Source organism: Camelus ferus, chromosome X (genome assembly GCF_009834535.1).
Source record: "Camelus ferus isolate YT-003-E chromosome X, BCGSAC_Cfer_1.0, whole genome shotgun sequence".
Taxonomy (NCBI): Eukaryota; Metazoa; Chordata; class Mammalia; order Artiodactyla; family Camelidae; genus Camelus; species Camelus ferus.
The window spans coordinates 36,961,748-36,985,536 of record NC_045732.1 but is presented as its reverse complement, the minus strand read 5'-3'; the positions used below and the strand labels follow the sequence as shown (position 1 = coordinate 36,985,536).

The following is a 23,789-nucleotide window of genomic DNA, read 5'->3' as shown; positions in this document are numbered from 1 at the left end:
TACCAGGTAAAAAGAGTTCCTGTGACTCTGCCTTAACTGTTGCTTAGCAATGCCCTTTTGTTTCCCGATACCCCCATGTTCTTAGCCAAGACTGCCCAAAGATAAAAATACAATTTGAAAACAAATCTATTATGGCTTTCCTCCATTAAATCCCTTAATAAGAAAAAAATAGTTTTGCACCTTGGGAATGCAGAGAGTGAGATATGGCTCCTGATCTCAGGGAATTCTTGGCTATTTCTACAGACTGACCAGAAAATTTACCAGTACAGTAAAGTGCTTCAGGATGGTACTTCAGCTGCCAGTGAGAAAGGCTAGGAAAGGGCTCCCACAAAGTGATGGTGAAATGTGAACTGAGTCGTGAAAAGTAAAACCTAACCAGGCAAGGAGCGGGCAGGGTGACGGGAGCCAGGCTGACGGGAGCCAGGAGAGGGTTTCAGTGTGACTATAGCCTAGAGTATCCCTTGGCCTGGATAGAGAGGCACAGGACCTTCAGTGTTTGTAAATGTTGTTAAACTGCAAGAGTAAGATGATCACACTTGGGCTTTTGTAGCGTCATTCCAGCAGCAATATGGAGGGTGGACTGGAAGGGAACAGGACCAGAGTCGGAGGCACCAGTTGGAAGGCAGTTATAGTAGACCAGGCAGAGACTGCAGAGGAGCTAGACTAGGACAGTGGGATGGAGAGTTGGGGGTACGTATTCTCAAGAGAGATTTAGGGGTAGAATTGGAGGGCTTAGTAAAGAGATGGAGCTTAGAGGGAGGAAAAAGGTCAAGCTATTCTTGTTTCTGGCCTGGAGGATTGGGTAGAAAGAGTGCCGTTCACAAAGGCTGAGAACAGAGCAGGGCAGGTTTGGGAGACTGCTTGGGGCTTGTTGATCCCGGAGATGTTCAGCAGGCAGATACACGTCTGGGTCTGGAGCTCAGGGAAGATAGCTGAGTATCACCAGCTTATCAACGTAGTTAAAATTATGGATGAATGAGAGCCAGCATTCATAGTGTGAAGAGAGAAGAGAACTGAAGAGAGAATTCAGGGAAACATCAGTAGGTAAGAGGAGGTTGAAAAAGGGAAGTCTGAGGAGGAGGGAGGGTAGGAACACTTTCTAGGAGACAGAGGGACCCCCAAAGCCACAGAAGAAGGAGCAGTGGAGGGCTGCACAGAGGGCCTGGGGGAGGCCCAGGGCAGAGCTCACATTGCCGTCAAAGAGTGAGCGCCAGGAAGTCTGCTTTGCAGAGAAACAGAATGAGAAGTAGCTTTTGAGAAATAAATATCAAAAAGCGCTACTGGCATATTTCTCAGTATAGGAAGGGAGATTTATATTCCAGAGATTTTGCTGCTCTGGGGGAAAAACATCTAAATTGGTTTTTTTGCTGTTATTATATACAATAATACATAAGAATAGGTTGTTGCTGAAGTGAGTTTATCAGCAAAAAAAGAAGAGTCTGCAATGCTTTAAATATCAGTGAGGTGGTGGAAGAACAACTCTGAGGGCAGCTATTATGGTCTTCAACTTACATAGGCAGAGCTGGGGAAGAGCACAGCTCTGTGGTGCGGTAGGCCTGAGTCCCCGTCCCGGCCTTTCACTGATTAGCTGAGTGGCCACCTGGAAACTTTTTTTTAACCTTTCTGAGTCTTATTTCCTTCTTTTAAAAGGAGGGGAGGTCTTATAATAATTAAATTAGTTAACACCTGGAACATATTAGGGGTGCTCAGCAAATGCTAACCTATATCACTCTTAATCACCCTCTCTGATCACATCAAGTCAGGATAGTGCTGCCCTCATGAATCTCCAAGTCACTGACTGATGTGCAGGAGTTTAGTCCTGTGAACCTCACTTTTATTTAAATACAACATAGCAACCTCCCAAAAAATTAGCTTATGGAAATAGATCCATGGGAATGAAATGAATTGCAATAATGATAGCCCTGAAATGTGGAGTAGAGTGAACCTACCATTATACACCATACACGGGTCAAATATTGTCCCTCAACATTTGAACCATGATGAAAAGGCTAATCACACTCACATGGTTAGCCTAAAATTTAGATATTAGTGCTTTCACAGGACCATAGATTTCCCACTGAATCCTAATGTTTTTATCAAATAGTTAAAAAATAATTCATACATTGAGCATAATCATGGATCGTTTAAGGTAAAATATTCTAAGGAAAAAGAAGGGGAAAATAATAGAGTAAAACTGAAAATGAGAATAAAACTGTATACCAGCAAGGTGATCTGTACCCTGAGCACGACGTTCATTTTTGCAGGCCACTTACCAGAGTCAAGCTGTAATATATTTCATGGTGGAAATATAGGATTAGGAATGAAGTAAGGGATTGGCACATAGAAAGAAGGGGAAGTTTACAGATGATAATGTCTTTAGAAGCAAAGAATTAGGAAGTCACAACTGGTAGCCCCTGGGTGCAGTCTGGCCTGCAGACTTAACTTTCTTTGTTTTTAAACATTTGAATCAGTTGTCAACATTGAAATATTAGGAGACTTTACATTTAAAAAAAGTTTCTTGGACTTCTTTTGGAAAATCTGAGGGTCTGGGAGCATCGTGTCCTGTGGCAACACTGGCCTGCAGCCCAGCTGAGCACCGCCCCCCACTTCCCTGCCATCCAGGGCCTGCTCCTAACAGGCATCTGCCTTCTTTCCTCTCTTCCGCTGGCTGCCGGCCTCTGGCAGAGAATACGGGATGTGTATAAGAGGGTAGAGCAAAGAAGTATGAACTATTTTCTAGTGATAAGATCTGGGACATTACGGCAAAAAGTGTCCAAGCTTGTTTTTTTTGACAGCCTCAATGCACACTAGGGATTCTACCTTACTTTTTAGAGTGGCCTTTATAAAATCACTTCTATTTATATACAAATACTTATTATTTGCTCATGTTACTTTCTCTGTAAACAATGTTTTTCATGTTGATACAAACCCTTCCAGGTAGGTGTTGCTAATGTCATTTTTCCAGTTTACAGATAGACTGTAAAGCACATTAAGTAGGTGCCTTGCTCAGGCCAAGAGTAGTGGAGCAAGGCTTAGAAAATAGTGTTCAGGTCTTTGTGTTTAATGCCCTTCCTACTCTCTCCTGCTGCCTCAGTGATTTCTAGAGTAGCTAAAACATGAGCTTACATGTCAGCTCTTCTTGTCCTAAAAAAAAAAAAACCTTGAAACTGAGATTTTAGAATATACACTTTCCTACCTGACATAACTTAGATATAAAGTTTTATGCTCCATTAACCTATTTGGAAAACATTTCTATCCTGTATGACATTGAGGCATGCCATGAATCCAGAATTGTAGCACAAAATTTTATGCTTTATTGTCCTTTTTTAACTTAGATGTGCTTTTGAAGTTAATACACAGGCAAATATAGATCTCATACATGTATAGCTCAGTGTATTCTCCACAGACTGAACACACCCATATAGTCAACATCCAGACCTAGGAAAAGCACAGCGTCAGCCCCCCAGAAGCTCCACTTCGACTCCCTTCTAGTCATTTCCCACCTCCCCCCAAGGGTGACCGCTAGGCCAACTTCTGACAGCAATCTCTAGTTTTTAAAGCATGCATTGTAGTCATATTCTTAAGCAAACTGAAACCTCATGAAGAACTTTAGGTTTCTTGCTATTTCCCATAAGAAATGTAAAAAGTATTGCCCTGGGCCTGACCAAAGACTGCAGCTCCCTGTGCTGTGTCTGACCAATGAAACAAGGGTCCTTTTATGGGAGCCAGGCCCATTCACATCTTCACTGTGGTCCCAACACAAGATGAATTTCCGCTGACCAGTCCAGACTACCCTTTACATCTTACGTGGTTCTGGTGACAAGAATATATTTAAACTTTAACCTTTCTTTTTATAAAATGACAGTATTCTGCCAATCTCTCCTAAATTGTTTCAGTTTGAAGGTAAGTACTATATGTGACTTAAAGTAGTTGTCCAGATGTATATAGATTAATTTTAAGTGTGTTTAATTTAGTGCCAAGTGCTACAATTGATGATGTGATTTCTACTGTAAGTGCCATTTTCCAAGAGTATCCTCAAACTTAGAAAATGATAGAGTTCCAAAGGTTCATTGTTATACATTTATATAAGGTTAATGAGTAAAACTGTAGTTCATTATAAAAGAGATGAGTGTTTTGCATATTTCTAAAATAAGGTAAAACTCCATGTTTCTTTTTATAATAGCATGATATCCTATGGTTACATTAATACCTTAGTAAACTAGCACAATTGGAGTTGACCCAGGTCCTAGATTAGCCAAACTCTCCAGGTAATGACTTTGATAGAAAACACTTCACTGACCCACCCTCTGGGGGATAAATGGGCAATCTGAAATTCTCTGTCTCAGGAGCTCTGTTCTTTCTAGTTGGCCATCATTTATGCACATTTATGAATACATCTGTTTATCAGGCCTAAGTCTTAAATCTAGTAATCTTGCTTCCCATTCCCTTCCAAAGTAAAGTGATCTCCGATCATTTTAGCTACCCGTAATGTGCATCTGGCTAGCCATAATATATAAGTCACTTAGAGAGGAAATCATGCAGAAGAAAAGAAAAAGCTTTAGATGTTCTTGGTAAATGGTAGCTACCTTGTTGTTAACCCTACCCAACCTAAACGTGTAGCACATCCTTTAATATACCTCCCTACCCCAGTACTCTGTTCCCCTCTCCTGCGTTCCCCTCCCAAGTGCACTGCCTCAAGACCTTGAACCTAAGTTAAGCCCTCCCAGAGTAACTTCTGAAATTCTTTTTTAAATCTCAAGGCTTCACTTCTGGATTGCTTGTCCTCAGTGGAATGCTATTAGGCCATACCCTTAGTGCTACTGGCCTGAGGATGCCACTTATATCTCTTACAAGGTGTGAAATATAAATACATTCTCTCCCTAGCCTGAACTCTCATATTTTGCATTTTTGCCAGAAAAAAAAAAAGGTGAGTTAATTATTAGAGGCGTTCTTTTCAGACCACCCAGAAAAGATTCTGTTGGGTGTCAGCCTTATCCTTAGCCCAATGGCCAGTAGGAAGCTGACCATGAGAAGCTACTTACAGTGTTGAAGGGACATACAGGGCATATATGGTCTCAGGCAAGTATGGCCAAGGTGAACTTTATAAAAACTTTCTTCAGCGGAGTGAATGGCACAGATTACTTACTGTGTCATCTATTTTAGGGGTCGTTATGCCTTTAGTGAAATGTATAAATGAAAAGTATAGGAAAAAATACCCAATAAGGAGTCTAGTCTGACAAAAAATAATCATTATTCCACCCAAAACATGAAATGGCAGGAAAAAAAAACCCTCAGTGTAGAATAAAGAATAAAACTAATATTTTTGCCTAATAAGCATTGGTAATTAATATGCATTACATGATTTACCTGTCTATCAAATTTATAGACAAGCTGTTCCATAGTTTGGATTAGCTGGACAGGAGCCAGATGGACTAAATTCTGCCTCTGTTTGGTTTTCCATCTGCTTTAAATAACCAAGAGCAAACCACTTAAACTGCCTACTTAAACTGCTTTATCTTTTTCCCAGAATGTAAGTAATTATAGTTACCTCTCTCTTGTGAATATTGGTGAATTATACTTCTGAAGTGATTTTAAATCACTATGTTTTGGAAAATGAACATAACATATAGATATGATTATGTTATAATGCTACAGTAGGTAGAAAGCTTTTTAACTTCTCTAAGATTTAAAAGCATCCTTATGAGACAGCCCAGAAAGCATTTTTCTTTTTCATTTTAACCTTACAATAGGTGCTAAAAGAACTTTGGGAACCCTAGTCATTGAAAATGTTGAAATAGAGCAACATGCATGAAATCCTTGGTGAGGTAGTAATGACATGCAGCATGGATTATGCAGTATTTTAGTTCTTGACTTTAATATTTGAATTCATAGTCTATGTGTTCTTTGAGATGCTATAAATTATTTGTGACAGCAATATCAAATCTTTGGGTTTTTTTTTAAAAAAAGAATATTTTAACTCTTCCCTGATTATCAAATTTGTCACAGGATCATGAATTTTCAGAAGATGAAGAACTAGAAGATGTGAATAAGGATATTGAGGAATATCTAGAAGGCAGAAAGAAAGCTCCAGGTGGCAATAAGAGTGCTCCTGCAGATGACCATAGTAAAACCACTGACATCTCAGTCAAAAAGGTATTGACAGCCATTGAAAAGATATGAAGATACATGCTTAAATCCTGAGATCCTGCCTAAGAGAAAGCATATGGGTCCCCTGGTTTCTGCAGAGGGCAGATTCCAACTTCCTTGGAAAACAGAAATACTGATATGAATAACCTTGTCCATGTGCTAGAGGAAAAGTTTTGATGAATTTATGGATCAGACACCCCTTTTTTTCTAGCATTCTTTCCACACTTGTTGGTAGCATTCTGTTCCTCACACGAGTGGAAGTCAGTTGTTATGGGCCAGTATAGTACACTGTTAAGAAATAAACTAAGAAGATCAGCAGTGGGTGCTTGAAATGATAAAATTACAATGTTAGCAGCCCTGTACTGATGGCAGAAATGAGGTGTGTTTGCAGGCATACGTGTGTATATTTACATGCATATGGACAAATGAAAGTTGCTCATAGCAGTGTTTGAGGTTGTGATCAGTTTTGCACAGATGTGTTCTAGAAGAAAGTATTTATAGGAGGAATGGGAGGAGGCATCCCTGAGGAAGAGAAAGTCATCCTGAAAGTGGAGCTAGGGATGCCAAGAACATCTCTTCCATTTGGCAGTTTTGCCTAAGAGTGACCCTCCTAGGAGACGGTAGGTTTGAAATCCTTCATTTGCTAGCACTAGTCCAGATTCATTTGGAGGTATGGAATTCAGAAACCCAACCTGAATGATACTGCATTGATTCATCTTCATTTTCATTTTTTGGACCTCTTGCAAAGAGCACTGAGTTAATCATGCCTTCTCATTGATGAAACATCATCATCACTGGTCTGTGTGAGGCTCTTCTCTCTTTATTTAAATTGACTCCCTTTGAGCCCCATTCCCCTTTTCCCTAACGTAGAAACCATTGACACATGCTTGTCCTTTTATTTGAATGTGTACTTGTAAAACATGTATTGTTGTTATGTGTCTATGTATTTTTAATTTATGAAATGGTATTGTGCTACAGAGCTCATTCTCTTCCTTGATTCCTTCTTTTTCCAAGACTCCTTTCTCTCACTGAGAAAAAAACATGTCTTAGCAGTTACTGTTTTCTTTCAGAGGGAGAGAAACATTCTGTTTTATAAGGAACATTTATACGTTCCAGTTAGGGTGGTCCCTAAATTAGCATAGAACTCATTAAACTCCAATTTGATTATAAAATGTTGAGCTAATTCATACAACAATTAATGTTCCTGAATCCTCTCTGAGTAGAATTCTTGAATATATAATTTTTGCTAATCATGCAATTTTAAGCTAAGAGGGACATTACCAATCACTCAGCATCTAAGGCAAGAGTCCGGCAAAGAGAAGTAACTGTCACATGTTTATGTTGTTAGCTAGAGGCCAACTCTAGAACCCTGCTTAAAACCAAGACTTGGTTTTCTAGCCCGGCACAGATATGTTTTTTATTATATTGTTTCTTATTGTTTATAGGACAAAAAAGCCAAACAAGAGGAACGGGCCATTCATGAATACAATGAAAATCCAAAAGGTGTGAGCATATTTGACTTCAAAAGCATACTTTTAAAAAGGCTAGATACATGACATACGGTATCCATATGTACATATAGATATATATCTACATATATGTGCTGTAACTGAGTATAGCTTACACACATGAATTCTATTTTATACTTTATTGTCATGTGACCATCATAATAAGCTATGAGATATGTGGCACAGGCTTATGTGTTCTCATTGATAACCACCACAGCTTCTTCACATAAAAATATTCGCATCACTCATGGCTGCTCATGTGTCAGTGTTAAGTGGTTTAGAACAACGTTTTTACTACTTTTTTTTCCTTTTCAATCAGTATTACTAAGTTGGGCTTTTGTCCTAGATCTCAATTTATATGTCTGGTGAGCACTGCCAGTCCCCATCGCCAATGTCCAGGATGGCCTGTAGCCACAGCATGCCATCCAGTTATTTCCCCCAGCGCCCAGACCTGAGTCTCTGATCTCACCACAGACATTTCAGAGGAGTCCTTTCCTAAGCCTCGCTCTTGATGTCAGAGAGCAGGTGCCACAAAACAGAGGAGATTGTGATTGCCTTTGAATCCTACAGTTTCTACACCTAAATCATCATTGTTTTTGCTGTACGACCCCTATATTATGTTTCCACATGTTCTCATTACAAATAACAAGATAGCCATAGTAGTGGATAGCTGATCTGAACTTAAGCAGAAGAAGGAGTAGTTCCCCTAATACTTTTTTCCTTCTAACTTCTGCAGAAAGAGTAGTAAATTTCAGAATATCTTAAAGAAAATGTTAAAATATTTGCCATCTCTAACTATTCTTAGCATATAGCCTGTTAAAAAGAAATTAAATATAAGATTTAAGTCGTTGATAATATGAAATTAGAAGAATGCATATGCTTCATGGGTATATTTTAGAGATCATTAGTCAACTATATTACATGTGGATTAATTTGAAACACCAAAAAATAACATGTCCATTTGGGTACAGATAATTTCATTACAATTAGGTTAATTTTTAAAAAAGGTAATTTATATTTTACAGAAGTCTTCCAAAACATTTACTGTTACCTTTGCTCTATTTGGGTACTGGGCATCTAAATATAATATTGGTCAGGTCATTATGGGATTTTTTGCCTCAACTTTTCAAGAAATACGCAGTGGACCTTGTTCACTACTCTTTAGTGTTACCCCATAATTCAGGGTTGACAGCGTTTCACTGAAAGCATCAGGACTTTTCGTTTTCTCATTAGTTAGAAAGAATATTTCTAAATATATCCTATTGTAGGAAATATGCGTGATCGTGCACAGAGCAGTTCTTCAGAAATCCTGGAAGATAGCGAATCAACACCAAGTAAAGACATGAAAAAATCAAAGAAGGTAAGTGAAATGAATGTTTCATTTTAGTGTTAAGGCCAAAGTATTGAATTGCTTCTTGTACTTTTTGTATAGTGATATACATAATTTAACTCCTGTAATATGAGTTTTTATGGCCCAGGAACATACGAAGAATTTCAGGTGATGTTTCACATTTTAATGTGCATATTTACTTACTAGACTTTAGATTAGGAGTTAGGTTGCTCTGCCAAAATGTAATAGCATGTTCCTTTCAATCACCCCATCCATGCTGATTCATCATACAATAAAAGGTATGTAAAAGAACTCTATTGCTTAAATTATAACAGTATAATATCCTGAGAATCTAGAAGTGAGTAAGGCAAAGCCAAAACATAGGATGAATGAAAAAAATAAAGATGATTGTGCTTAGAAAACATTACAACATGCTACTCCAGTCTCTCCTGACTAATACCTGTTTTGGAGTTGTTAAAAGTCTGATGGATACATTTCTTCTTCTTGGAAGTAAGTTACTCTTCCCACTTGCAGAAGAACTGTATTTAATCATGAAATCAAATTTCCAGGTGGAAGTGTTAGGAGGAAACATGGAAGAGAAGAAAAATGAACAACTTTGTTAATTCCTATTCAACTTTAGGTCTCAGCTTAAATGTTATTTCCACACAGAGACCTTTTGTGAACAGCTGCACTTATATAAATTATGTCCCATTATTATTCTCTCACATAATACCCTTTTCTTATCCTTTTTTTCTTTTTTGCATGAGGGGGGAGGTAATTAGGTTTGTTTGTTTATTAAGTGGCGGTACTGGGGATTGAACCAGGACCTCATACATGGTAAGCATGCACTCTACCACTGAGCTATACCCTCCCCTCTCCTTCCACTTATTTATCACAATTTACAAACACATAGTCATTTGTATTTTTATTTACTTTATTTCTCTGTCTCCCCACTGGCCTTCTGTTCCATGGGGACAGAAACTATTTTCTGTTTTGCTTTCCAGTGTGTCCTTAGCACTTAGCACAGTTCCTGGTACATGGTAAATGCTCCATAAATATTTTTGGTTGACAACGAATTGTAAAATGTAAGGAGGTTAAAAAAAAAGGAAAGGATGAAGGTAAAACCAGGAGCCGCCTTTAGAGTAGCAAACAGCCTGTCTTTGGGTGTATGCCACTCTGAAATTCCTTTCAGAATTACTTCAGAAATTTCAAAAGTTGTTTTAGCCCAAATCTCTGTATTGTTATCTTTTACTAAAAATTACTTCATGACCATTTTACCTTTATAAAATTGTAAGTTTAGATTACCATACCCAAAAGATATCTCTGACTGGCTCAAAGGACACTTCAGAATTATTATTATTCTTAGAATTATAACATATAACACCAAAACATTTCATCAAAGTTTAGGGACATTTTATATTCTCTGTCAAGTAGAGCAGAACATTTAACAGATATTTTACTCTACTCATAGCGTTCCTGTGAAAACTTTTTTCCAATTATGAGCTCAGGGAAAGACTCTGGAAAAGAAAGTCAAATATGTGGGAGAGGGTTGAAAAGAAAAGGAGTCAGGAGACATAAGAACCTCAGGAAGAGGAAAAGTGAAGTGAAGCAGCAGGAAAAATAGTTGAAATACACCTCTGACCAAAATGCATATTCTAGAATACGTGATCAAGTTTCAGGAACTTTTTAGGTTCTCCAGTCTTCAGCATTGTCCTTAGGTGGTAGATTTGGATGCACAGGACAGGGGAGGGCTGAGCCAGGGAAAGAATGCTGTGTGGGAGTCAGGTGGCACACACCTGTGGCAGCAGGCCAAGCAGGGAACCCTGCAAGTCCATGGCACAAAGGTGAGGTCGGGCCAGGATACAGAGTGCCAGGCTGAAGAATTTGGTCTTAAACTTTGATTCTGCTTAAATTCTCATTTATACCTAATGGAAAAATTAATTTCAGTAAGTACACATTTCCTTGGTTAAAGGAAAGAAACAAAAAGTTATGAAAATTATATTTAAAAAGTCAAGCAGTAATAATATATTTCCTACTTAAAGAATAGTCTGTTATTCTGCATATTTTAAATAGGAAATAGATGATTTGGATGAGGTTTTCTTCAGTCATTCCCACATGATGTTTTTTAATCTACAATATCTCTAACCTATTTACACCATCTAAGCCAAACAAATCAAACTATTTTTAAATCTTGGAAAATAAATGATGCATTAACTCATATCAAAATAAACATGTTTGAAACTTTGCATTCCATCCCTTAATTAGATAGTCACTCCAAAGATAATCTTTAAAAAAGAAAAGAAAAAATTACACTCTTGGTGTCTACAAGACAGAATTCACCTTTGAATTTTGTTTGGATGATTTTAAATGTTTCAGATAGCCAAGTTAGGACCCATGATTTTAATCATCAGCAGAGATCTTTTAATGATTGCTATATCTGGAAATTACCAAATATTGCTTTTCCAAGCTGTAGCAAATTTGGATCCACAGTTAGCCACTAAGGAAAATGTGCTGTTGGCTTAATTTCCACCTAAGTAAGCTAATGAAAAAAGCAGTAAATTTTTCGGATATTAAAAATAATTTCTTCCCATCATGGAATTAATTTTTTCATGTATTTATTTAGTATATATTTACTGGGTGCCTCTTATGTGCCAGGCACAAGGCTGAATGCTATGGTCACAGATGTTAAAAATCCAGTGCCATCCCTCAGAAACTAGCTAGAACATGGCAGATTCCTAGATAGTTCCCCATGCCAGTTCACAGTCAGTAGATTTCTTATTCATTGCCACTACCATAAATATGAGACTGAAGTGAGAATTTCTCCACGAAAAATTATGCCTATGGATTCTTGCCTTTCCTGGAAACTGCCTTCTCTCTGATGCTACGCTTTGTTCACCACGGGAGAACAACTCAGCACGTTTGCCTCAGGTACACAGTTGGCTTTCCTCTATAGTGAGGGAATTCTGAGCTATGGTATATGGTATATGGTCTTCTGTTACTGTCAGTTTTTCCCAGGCTTAAAACCTGAGACAGCCTCTTTCAGACCTACCCAATAATTGCTCCCCTGCATTTTTAAAAATAGCTTTATTGAGATATAATTGAAATGAACTATACATATTTAAAGTATATAATTTGATTAGTTTTGACATAAATATACACTTGTGAAAGCATAATCAAGCACGATCAAGAGAGTGAACAGTGCCGTTATCAGCAGGAGGTTCTCTGTGGCTCTTTGTGATCCCTGTCTACACCCCCAGCCCCCTGCCATACTCAGCAAATCACTGATCTGTTTTCTGTCATCCTACATTTTACATGTTCTAGATTTTTATGTAAATGAAATCCTATACTGTGTACTCTTTTTTTCTTGGTTCGTCTTCCTTCACTCAGCATAACTGTTCTGAGATTCATCCATGCATGTATCAGCAATTCATTCCTTTATATTGCTGAGTAGTATTCCATTTTGAGTTAATTTCTTATATGGTAAGGGTGTGGATTGAAATTATTTTTGCATATGGACATCCAATTGTTCTAGCACCATTTGTTGAAATAAAAAGGCTATATTTTCTCTACTATATTGCCTTCATACCTTTGCCAGAAATAAATTGATTTTTTATATGTGAGCCTGTTTCTGGACTATTCTGTTCCTTCGATCTGTTTATCTTGTGCCAGTACCACACTGTCTTGATTACTGAAGCTTATAAGTCTTGAAATCAGGAACTGTTAGTCAACTTTGCTCCTTTTCAGACTTATTTTGACTATACTATACCCTTTGTATTTCCATGTGAATTTTTACAATCAGTTTGTCAATTATTGGGAAAAAAAATGCCTGCTGGGATTCTGTTTGGGGATTGTTTTGACTCTACATATGAATTTGGGAAGAATTAATGAACTCATAATTCATGAACATGAAATTTCTCTTTATTTATTTATTGATGTCTTCTCAAAGTTCCTTTAGCAACATTTTGTTGAATTTTCCTTACCATGGAAGTTTAGGTCACTGATAATAGGCCTTTTGTGCTATAAATTTCCCCTGAAGTACTTGATATGTTGTTTTTATCTTCATTCAGTTCAAAATACTTTATAATTTCCCCTTTGATTTCTTTGACTCATGAGTTATTTAATTTCCCCTGTTCAACCTGTTTAGGAGTTTTTCAAGTGATCTTTATGTTACTAATTTCTAATTTAATCACATTGTGATTAGAGAACATACTTAGTATGACTTGATTCCTTTTAAATTTATTGAGACATGTTTTATGGCCCAGAATCAGGTCTATCTTGGTAAATGTTCTTTTGAGAACAAGTTTGAGAAGCTACTGTTGTTGGGTAGAGTGTCCTATCAATGTCAGTTAGATCAGGTTGGTTAACAGTGTTGTTCAGGTATTCTCTATCCTTCCTAATTTTCTGTTTGCTTGTTCTATCTGTTATTGAAAGAAGAGTATTAAAATCCCTGACTATAATTGTAGAATTGTCTGTTTCTCCTTGTACTGCTATTAATTTTTGCTTTATGTATCTTAAAGCTGTTATTTGGTTCTGTAATGTTTAGGATTTGTTATATCCTCTTAATTAATTAACCCCTTCATCATTATGAAATGACCTTCTTTATCCCCAATAATATTCTTTACTCTAAAATCTACTTGACCTGATATTAATATAACCACTCTAGCTTTCTTTTGATGAGAGTTATCATCTTTTAATATTCTTTTACTTTTAACCCATTTATGATTTTACATTTGAAGTTCACTTGTTTTAGGCAGCATATAAATGGATGTTGCTTTTTTATCTAATCTGAAAATATCTGCCTTTTAATTGGAGCATGTAGACCATTTATATTTAATTTGATTATTGATTCCATTAGGTTTAAGTTATCATCTTACTGTTGGTAGTATTCTTCTTTGTCTCTTAAAAAATGCTAGTTTATTTTATCTGATATTGATACAGCTGTACTAGTTTTTATTCTTTCATTTTTACTTGTGTTTTATTTTTTTAACATTTTTTATTGATTTATAATCATTTTACAATGTTGTGTCAAATTCCAGTGTAGAGCACAATTTTTCAGTTATACATGAACATATATATATTCATTGTCACATTTGTTTCTCTGTGAGCTACCATAAGATCTTGTGTATATTTCCCTGTGCTATGCAGTATAATCTTGTTTATCTATTCTACAATTTTGAAATCCCATCTATCCCTTCCCACTCTCCACCCCCTTGGCAACCACAAGTTTGTATTCTACGTCTATGAGTCTGTTTCTGTTTTGTATTTATGCTTTGTTTTTTGTTTTTGTGTTTTTGATTCCACATATGAGCGATCTCATATGGTATTTTTCTTTCGCTTTCTGTCTTACTTCACTTAGAATGACATTCTCCAGGAGCACATGTATACCTAAAATCTAAGGTTAATTAGTATTCTTTTTCCCAAATAATACCAGGATCTTAGAAGAGTTTTCTCTCCTATCATCACTTCTCATTTTACATGTTATTGTATCAAGTATTTAAAAAATTTTTTAGCCTCATCAATCCAGTATCATTATTTGTTATACCAGTTTCTTTATTTACTGTTCTTTTCATATCTTAGATGTCCTTTCTGGAATGCTTTTTATTGTTCCTGAAGAAATCCTTTGGTAGTTACTGTCATAAATTTCTTCCTTAGTTAACTTTTTCAGTTTCTATTCACTTGAAAATTAATGATAGTATGGCTGGTTGACAGTTATTTTCTTTTAGGATCTGTTCCCATTGTTGCTATTAAGAAATTTGCTTTAGTATAATTGCTGATAACTTAGCATATAAACTGTCATTTCTCTCTGGATGCTTTTTACATTGTTTGTTTGTCTTCGATGTGCTTCATTTCACTATGAGATACCTAGGTGTGAGTTTTTTTAATTTTAACTTTCTTCTAATCCATTATGACTCTTGAATCTGAGAATTCATATCATTCATCATTTTAAGAAAATTCTCATCCATTTTTGAGTATTTCCTCTTTCTTCTTTCAAACTCCAGTATAATCAAACTTTTCATTCTGTTGTGTCTTTTAAATATTCATATTTTCTTTGTCTAAGTGATATTTGGGGGAATTTCAGAGCTTGTCCGTTTCATAGTATCTTTTCAGCTGAGACTAATCTGCCATTTAACCTACCTATTGAGTTTTAATTTCAGTTATTATATTTTTCACATTTTGAAGTGAAATTCTATTTTGATTCTTTTTCAAATCAGTCTGATCTTTTAAAAACTAGTATCTTGTTTTATGCTCATGGTTTTTATTCTAGTCCTTTAAATAATTTAAGCATACTTATTTTATATTCTGTATTTAGTTATTCCAATGTCAGACATCCTTCAGAGCCTAAATCTGTTTGTTGCTTTGTCTGACTTGCTAACAGTGTCTTGTTTCCTTCTGTGTTTTGGAATTTGGATTGTGAGTTCATGTTGAACCAGGACTTTTTGTGGAAATTCTTTAAAGCTTAGATTAGGGTAAATTCATCCATAGAGAATTTGTATTAGTCTCTGTTAGCTCCCCTGGCTGTTAGCATTCCAGGACCACTTTCATTTAATGTCTCAGTTAAGGGTTTCCCACACACACCAGTAATGTAGATGTGAACCCCAGGCTCACATTAGGAAAACATTGTTAGGCTGAGAGAGACATGTTATTTTGTTATCTCTCAATGTTTGTAGGTGGACTTACATTAAAGGCCTAGTCCCTAGAGGTTACCTACTTTATGTAGGGAAGGGTCTCAGTTCTAATTTTCCATATTTTGTGAGATCAAATCTGTTAAAATCCAAGACTTGAAGTTATAAGATCAGTATATGCCATTTCAATACTCATCTCATCTCTGAGGCTTCCTGCTCCCTCTTCATTTTTTGGCCTACAGGAATTTCCTTTCATTTTATGTGAGCTTAGCTACACATTATAAAATTCTCTTTTGTATACTTCTTAAGCATTTCTTGGAATTTTGTAATGGCAGAATTTTTCAAGATGTGTATTCCTCCACAATAGCAGGAACAGAAGTTCTTCCATTTTAGTTCATAGACTCTTTTTCTAGACACTGACTTTTTGGGTTAAAACTTTTCACTCTAATTCCTCCATTCTTTAAGGCTAAAGGTAAGTTATTATTAGTAGCACCATTTCAATTTCTGAAGGAGCCAAGTCCTCAGCTGTTTTTGTTTTTGGCATCTTGTCAAAACCATTATTTGGATTGTCACTCTTTAGAAGTCTTGTTTTCTGTGTGGCTAAATCCTCAAAGGGCTCAAATCACTTGGAACTTTTTAGTTATCGTCTTCCTTGATGTCTCCTGCATATGTCTTGTAGGCCACTTTCTTCTTGATATCTTCCTCCCCTGACATCTGAGCTGCCTGTTTTTCCTGATTTTGTTCCTGCAAAGCTCAGTCCCCAGTTCTGGCTCTCTTCCTTTCACACTTGGCTTTTCCTCACTCTCTTTTTTACTGCTCTCTCTTCTACCCACCTGGAATCCCTGGGTTATGGGGTCTACTTTCATCTCTTCAGCTATTACCTGCACTCTGCCTGTCCACAGCCCTGGCCTCCCCTGAGGAGCAGATCCATATATCCAACTGCCTACTCAGACCCCTGGGGCTCCCACTGCCATCATTCAGCAGCACTAACATTTTGCCAGAGTTGTGATCTTCAGGAATGTAGATGTATGTCCTCCTCTATAATATCCTGGTTTTCATCTTTTTCCTCTTGTAGCAAAACAAAGTAAAATACTAAATTTGTTCTTTGAATAAAAATAATAACATATTACCAAAGCGCTGATAGTGTTGAAGGGTAAACCCAGAAAGGTCTTATTTTAGGGAAGAGTCGTAATTGTGATTGGTAAAAGAAAAAAGGCTGGTGGAGGCTGAGAATGTACCATTGTGGTGTCCCGTAAAGATATGATGAAATATGTTAAGACTTGTTGAAAATTATACCCCCTAAATACTATTAAGTGAATATTTCACTTACTGAAATGAATTCTTTTTGTGCATTTTTTCCTAGATTTTCCTCTTTAAAAGGATGTCATTGACAAGTCAGAAAAGTATGCAGAGTAATAATGACCTGCTTCCAGAGATAAAACCAATAGGAGATCAAATAGCTTTTAAAGCCAATAAGAAAGATGCTAACCAGAACGACATGGGGCAAAATCATCAGGACACCTCACCCCCAAATACGGAGAGAAGGTCAAAATCTTGTACAATACTATGAATATATAGTTATGTTTCATGGTCACCAAACACATTGTAATTTATACTTGAAAACAACATTTGCGTTCTAAAGGAAAGTTTCTGATAAACTTTTAAAGATATAACTTAATAATATGTTTTATTTGGTTTGAATAGTACGACCAGTTTTGATATTTATTTAAATACCGATATTTTTGAGAAGCAGTTTCAAAATATGTGTATCTCAAACTCTCCTTCAAGTGTTGTGGCTTTAACTGGTCAGTGTTGTGATATAAAATATATTTTTATATGTGAAAGTTAAGATATTTCATAGTTTTTACTAAACAATTCTACTTCTTTATAATTTCATAAGGCAATATTTGCAATCTCATGACACTGTGACAATTTTTAACATATTTGCAATTCTCAAAAACTGAGTCAAAATTGTTTTGAATGAACATATTTTAATAAACTATATCTGGTTTATTAAACCAGATATATTTATTTATTCATATTCACCCTATTTGAATGGGTGAATATGAATAAAATTTGCAGGTACTTAGAGTTATCAGTTGGTAAAATGCGGGCAAAAAAATCTAATTTTAAAATACTGAAAGATGCATAGTGCATTTACCTCTGAGTAAAAAAAATATCAGGGTAACTGTATAAACAGCACATCCTTGTGGAGAAACTGTTGAAATTTCTTTGCTTCCGGCTTCTCCCTTTAGAGAGGTGATCTGACATGAAAACATTGTAGATTATGTGGTATAATCTGCACTGTTAGACCATGCCACAGAGCGCCACCATAGGGGAACCAGACACAGCCAGGCTTGCTCCTTTCACCTGTCTCTAGCATTGACAGTGGTTACCAAGGTTGGCTCCATGACACGGTGCTCTGCCACAAGGAATAGGAAGGGTAAAGCTGTGGTGTCTGACCTGATAGAAATGTTGCTTTCCTGTGCTCACAGGTGCTACTTACTTAATGGAGCAAACTACCTTCATTTTTCCCATTCTAGCTTCTGACTGCAACATTTTCTTATTCAGTCACAGTGACCATTACCCCATTTAAACAAAGAAAAGGAAAAAAGCCCCATCTTTGTTTTTCATTCACAAGGACTGTAAGGGTGTAGAGTAGATGTGATTTTGAAATCTTACAAAACAGTCTCCTATGTAAATATTACATTTAGTGGAATTCTAATTTTATTAAAGGTAAATTTAATTTAAAAATTTACCATTGCCACTATAGTACTGGTACAGTATTGTAAAAGTACTTTGCCAAAATATAAACTGTAGGAACCAAGTCGAAGTGAAACTCACAAATAGTGCTAAGACATCCCAGTTGTGATAGGCAGGATTCTAAGATGGCCGCCAAGGTACCTACCTGCTGGTGTACTTGCCCTGAATAGTACCTTCCCCTTGACTGTGTAGGGGAGGGCAGTGAATATGATGAGATATCACTCCATTGCTTATATTATATTACATGGAAAAAGTGAAATATTTTGCAGATATAATTTTATAAATTTATATAAAGTTAACTTTAAGTTAGGTGGGCCTGACCTAATCAGGTGAGCCCTTTCAAAAAAGCTCTAGATACCTAAGGTGGAAGAAGTCAGCAATTCAAAGCAATACAGATGCTCTCCTACTGGCCATGAAAAAGCAAACTGCCACATTATGAAGAGGGCCATGTGCCAGGGTGAGAGACTTCTAGAATCTGAAGGCCTCGATCCTGCAATTGCAAGGTACTGAATTCTACCAACAACCAATGAGCCTGGAAGAGGAACCCAGTCCTCAGATTAGACCACAGCCCTGGCTGACACCCTGACTGCAGCTTTGTGAGGCCCTGAGCAGAGGACCTAGCTAAGCAGTACCCAGGCTCCTGACCCATGAAAACTATGAGGTAATAAATATATGTAGTTTTAATCCACTATGTTTATGGTAATTTGTTATGCAGCAATAGAAACCAGTGTCAGTTTTATTCTGAGAAAGGGCCTCTCGATGGCAACTCCCAGAGCTTCTGTAACAAACTACCATAAACAGTGACTTAAAAACAATAGAAATTTATTGTCTCAGTTCTGGAGGCCAGAAGTCTGAAATCAAGGTCTTGGCCAGGCTATGCTCCCTCTGAAGGCACTAGAGACATTCCGTGCCTCTCTAACTTCTAGTGGCTTCAGGCATTCTTTGACTTGTGGATATATCACTCCAATCCTGTGTCCTCACATGACATTCTTCTTATGTATCTTCACATTATCTTCTGTGCATGTCTATCTCCATTTCCAAATTTCCCCTTTTTAAAATGGCACCAGTCATGTTGGCTTAGAGACCATTGTAATAGCCTCATTTTAACTTGATTACTTCCTTAAAGGCCCAGTTTCCAAGTTCTGAGGTACTGGGGGTTAGGACTTCAGAATGAAGCCAAAGTTATTATCACAGACCTCTACCCATGGGAGACCCAAGTGACAGTAGAATGAGACGAGTAGAGATGAGACTGAATAATTATTTGAGGATAAAACCAGGCTGATTTCTTTATCATGCTCCTGAACTTCAATTAAACAGTTTTCTGCCTGCTTGGATGTTGTGAGGCTACCAAAATGGAAAATATTTCCATCCTTAAAATTTCCTTTTGCCAGGGCACATGGTTTAAAGATTTTTCAGCTGATAGTAAGTTCTTTAAAAAGCTTAGAGTATCTTTTTAGACAGAACTTTAAAATGCGCTTTACTTTTTTTTTTTTTTACCTTGTAAGAATAAGAAATCAATAAGCGAAAAGAGGAGATAAATCAGAAGGTTGGAAAGTCTTCATCTCAGGAATGAGGAGGATATTTGATTAAATTGAACAAACAAAGTGCCTTTAAACCAGAGATCACATAACTGAAGTGTTTTCAGAGGCTAAACAGATAATCATATTGAAGCTGCTGCCTGTCTGTTCTAGCTGGTAACTGCTGTTTCTCAGTACTGGGCCCAATATTGCCAGACCCTCGGCCATTTTAAAAAGAAGCTGTACATTTGGGTTTTTACATAGACAACTCATTCGTGTACGTGTGCAGGCATTCATGCATGCATATAAACAGCCAAACCCTAGCTGCAGGCCCTATTTGGCCCAAAGAGAGTAACTTGTGTGACCTCTGTTTTAAACAGAGTACATTATTTTGGCAAGAGAAAATTGTTTACAAGGAGAATATGTTGAAAAAATTAATTAGGCCCTGAATTGATCTCAATTGTAATCTTCCCTAATTTGACCTCAGATTTAAGCAGAAAATGAGAGTTAAAGAATTAATTAGAAAAGTGATCATTCTACCAAGAAGGTAATTTTTTGTTGTTGCATACACATGCATACTAAGCCTTCTTGGGAATGTGGAGAGTTGGGAGGGGATAATGGAGTACAACTGTATTGAAGAGAATGAACTAAGATGTTTCTGCTGGAAGAAGCCACTTGAAAGTTAAGAGACAACACACAAACAGGCTTAGTAAGCAGTCACTCCAACAATTGTGATGGATGGCGACTTTGGCACAATGTTAATACACAATCCTAATCACTGAAATGTCAGGAAATGTTATACTAACCCTAAAATTATTTACAAAACTACAACAGGAAATCTTATCTGACCAGGCCAAGCTACATTCCCAAATAGTTCCACTTGCTTTCATTTTCATCTGGTATGTATAATATGTATATTATGACAGATGAGATATCTTAAAGGTAAGGTCAGCAGTGGACTAGAGAGCTGATCTAACTTTAAGCGATGTACAGGCATACGTTTTTATTTTAAGAGAAATCTTATGTGGTTCAGTGGTAAACATCTATCACCAAGGTGAAAAAAAATTTTATATATTCTAGAAAACCTTTTGAAGTTTCTCAGAAGCAATCTTTACAAGTAATTTGTTCAGAATTACAAGATATTGAATAGAGTTCCTGTGCTGTATAGTAAATCTCTTAGTTTATCCTTCCCCTCCTCCCTTTCCCCTGTGGTAACCATAAGTTTGTTTTCTATGTCTGAGTGTTTCTGTTTTGTATATAGGTTCATTTGTATTATTTTGTAGATTCCACATATAAGTGATATCATAAAGTATTTGTGTCTCTCTGTCTGACTTCACTTAGTATGATATTCTTTAGGTCCATCCAAGTTGCTGCAATGGCAGTATTTCATTCTTTTTCATGGCTGAGTAATATTTCATTGCATGTGGTTATTGCTTTTTAAACCAATCATCTGTTGATAGGCACTTGTGTTGTTTCCATGTGTTGGCTATTGTAAATAGTTCTGCTATGAACATTGGGGTATGTGTATCTTTTCCAGATATATGCCAAGGAATGGGATTGCTAGGTCATATAGTAGCTGTATCTTAGTTTTTTAAGGGACCTCCTTACTGTTCTCCATGGTGACTGCACCAATTTACATTCCCACCAACAGTGTGTGGGGGGGTCCCTTTCCTCCACACCCTCTCCAGCATTTATTATTTGTATATTTTTTGATGATAGCCACTCTGGTGTGAGGTGATACCTCATTTTGGTTTTGATTTACATTTCTCTAATAATTAACCGTATTGAGCATCTTTTCATGTTCCTGTTGGCCATCAATATGTCTTCTTGGAGAAATGTCTGTTTAGTTCTCCTGCCCATTTTTTTTATTAGATTTTTTTTTGATACTGAGTTATATGAGCTGTTTGTATATTTTGGATATTAACCTTTTGTTGGTTGCATTGTTTGCAAATATTTTCTCCCATTCTGTAGGTTCTCTTTTCATTTTGTTGATGGTTTCCTTTGCTGTACAAAAGCTTTAAGGTTTTATTAGGTCCCATTTGTTTATTTTTGCTTTTATTTCTTTTGCCTTGGGGCACTGATCTAAAAAAATATTGCTATGATTTATGTCCTAAAATGTTTTATCCATGTTCTCTTCTAGGAGTTTTATGGTGTCGTGTCTTATATTTAGGTCTTCAAACCATTTTGAGTTTATTTTTGTATATGATGTGATGCAGTGTTCTAATTTCATTGATTTACATATAGCTGTCTAGCTTTCCTAGCACCAATTGTTGAAGAGACTGTCTCTTCTCCATTGTATAGTCTTGCCTCCTTTATCATAGCTTAATTGACCATAAGCATGTGGGTTATTTCTGGGCTCTGTATTCTGTGCACGCGCACATACACATGTGTGCCAATACCATGCTGTTTTGATTACTGTAGCTTTGTAGTATTATCTGAAGTCTGGAAGGGTTATGCCTCTAGCTTTGTTCTTTTTCTTCAGTATTGCTTTTGTAATTCTGGGTCTTTTGTGATTCCATCTGAAGGATTATTTGTTCTTGCTCTGTGAAAAATGTCCTGGATAATTTGATAGGGATCACAATAAATCTGTAGATTGCTTTGGGTAGTATGGCCATTTAAACAATGTTAATTCTTCCAATCCAAGAGCATAGGATATCTTTCCATTTCTTTGAATCATCTTCAGTTTCCTGTATCAGTGTTTTATAGTTTTCAGCATATAAGTCTTTCACCTCCTTGGTCAGGTTTATTCCTAAGGGTTTTATTTTTTGATGTGATTTTATAAGGAATTTTTTTTTACTTTCATTTTCTGATATTTCATTGTTAGTGAAAAGAAATGCAACAGATTTCTGTTTATTAATCTTGTATCCTGCTACCTTGCTGAATTCATTTATTAGTTCTAATCATTTTTGTGTGGAGTCTTTAGGGTTCTGTATATAAAGTATCGTATCATCTGTAGATAGTGACAGTTTCACCAGGTCCCTTCCAATTTGGATATCTTTTATTTCTTTTTCTTGTTTGATTGTTGTGGCTAGGACTTCCAATACTATGTTGAATAGAAGTGGTGAGAGTGGGCATCCTTGTCTTGTTCCTGAATTTAGCAGGAAGGCTTTCAGCTTTTCACCACTGAGTATTATGTTGGCTGCGGGTTTGCCATAAATGCTTTTATTATGTTGAGATGTGTTACCTCTATACCCACTCTGGTGAGATTTTTTTTAATAATGAATGGATGTTGAATTTTATCAAATGCTTTTTCTGCATCTATTGAGATGATCATGTGGCTTTTGTCTTTTCTTTTGTTAATATAGCATATCACATTGATTGATTTGCATATATTGAACCATCCTTGTGACCTTGGGATTAATCCAACTTGATCATGGTGTATGATCCTTTTTTTTGTATTGTTGGATTTGGTTTGCTGATATTTTGTTGAGTATTTTTGCATCTGTGTTCATCAAAGTTATTGGCCTGTAATTTTCTTTTTTGTAGTGTCTTTATCTGATTTTGGTATCAGGATGATGGTGGCTTCCTAGAATGAATTTGGGAGTGTTCCCTCCTCAATCTTTTAGAATAGTTTAAGAAGCATAGGTATAAGTTGTTCTTTGTATATTTGGTATCCAGTTCTGGGACTTCTATTTGCAGGGAATTTATTACAGATTCTGTTTCACTTCTAGTGATCTATCGGTCTGTTCAAATTATCTGCTTCTTCTTGACTCAGTTTTGGAAGGCTGTATGTTTCTAGAAACTTGTTCATTTCTTCTGAGTTGTCCATTTGTTGGCATATAACTGTTCACAGTATTCTCTTATGATTGGTTTTTTATTTCTGTGGTGTTGGTTGTTATTTCTCCTCTTTCATTTCTTATTTTATTTGGATCCTCTCTCTTTTCTTCTTGGTGAGCCTGGC

The 23,789-nt window shown here is 36.5% G+C and overlaps 1 protein-coding gene across 1 annotated transcript in view; it reads left to right on the top strand.

Moving 5' to 3' along the window:
• RPGR (retinitis pigmentosa GTPase regulator) overlaps nt 1-17,457 on the top strand; it is a 28,912-nt gene extending 11,455 nt beyond the window's left edge. The window contains exons 8-11 of the mRNA XM_032474654.1: nt 5,990-6,153; nt 7,593-7,650; nt 8,924-9,015; nt 16,972-17,457. Coding sequence (XP_032330545.1) covers nt 5,990-6,153; nt 7,593-7,650; nt 8,924-9,015; nt 16,972-17,178 — 521 coding nt within the window. The 3' untranslated portion in view covers nt 17,179-17,457. The remainder of the gene's footprint in view (nt 1-5,989; nt 6,154-7,592; nt 7,651-8,923; nt 9,016-16,971) is intronic.
• Nucleotides 17,458-23,789: the final 6,332 nt, after the last annotated feature.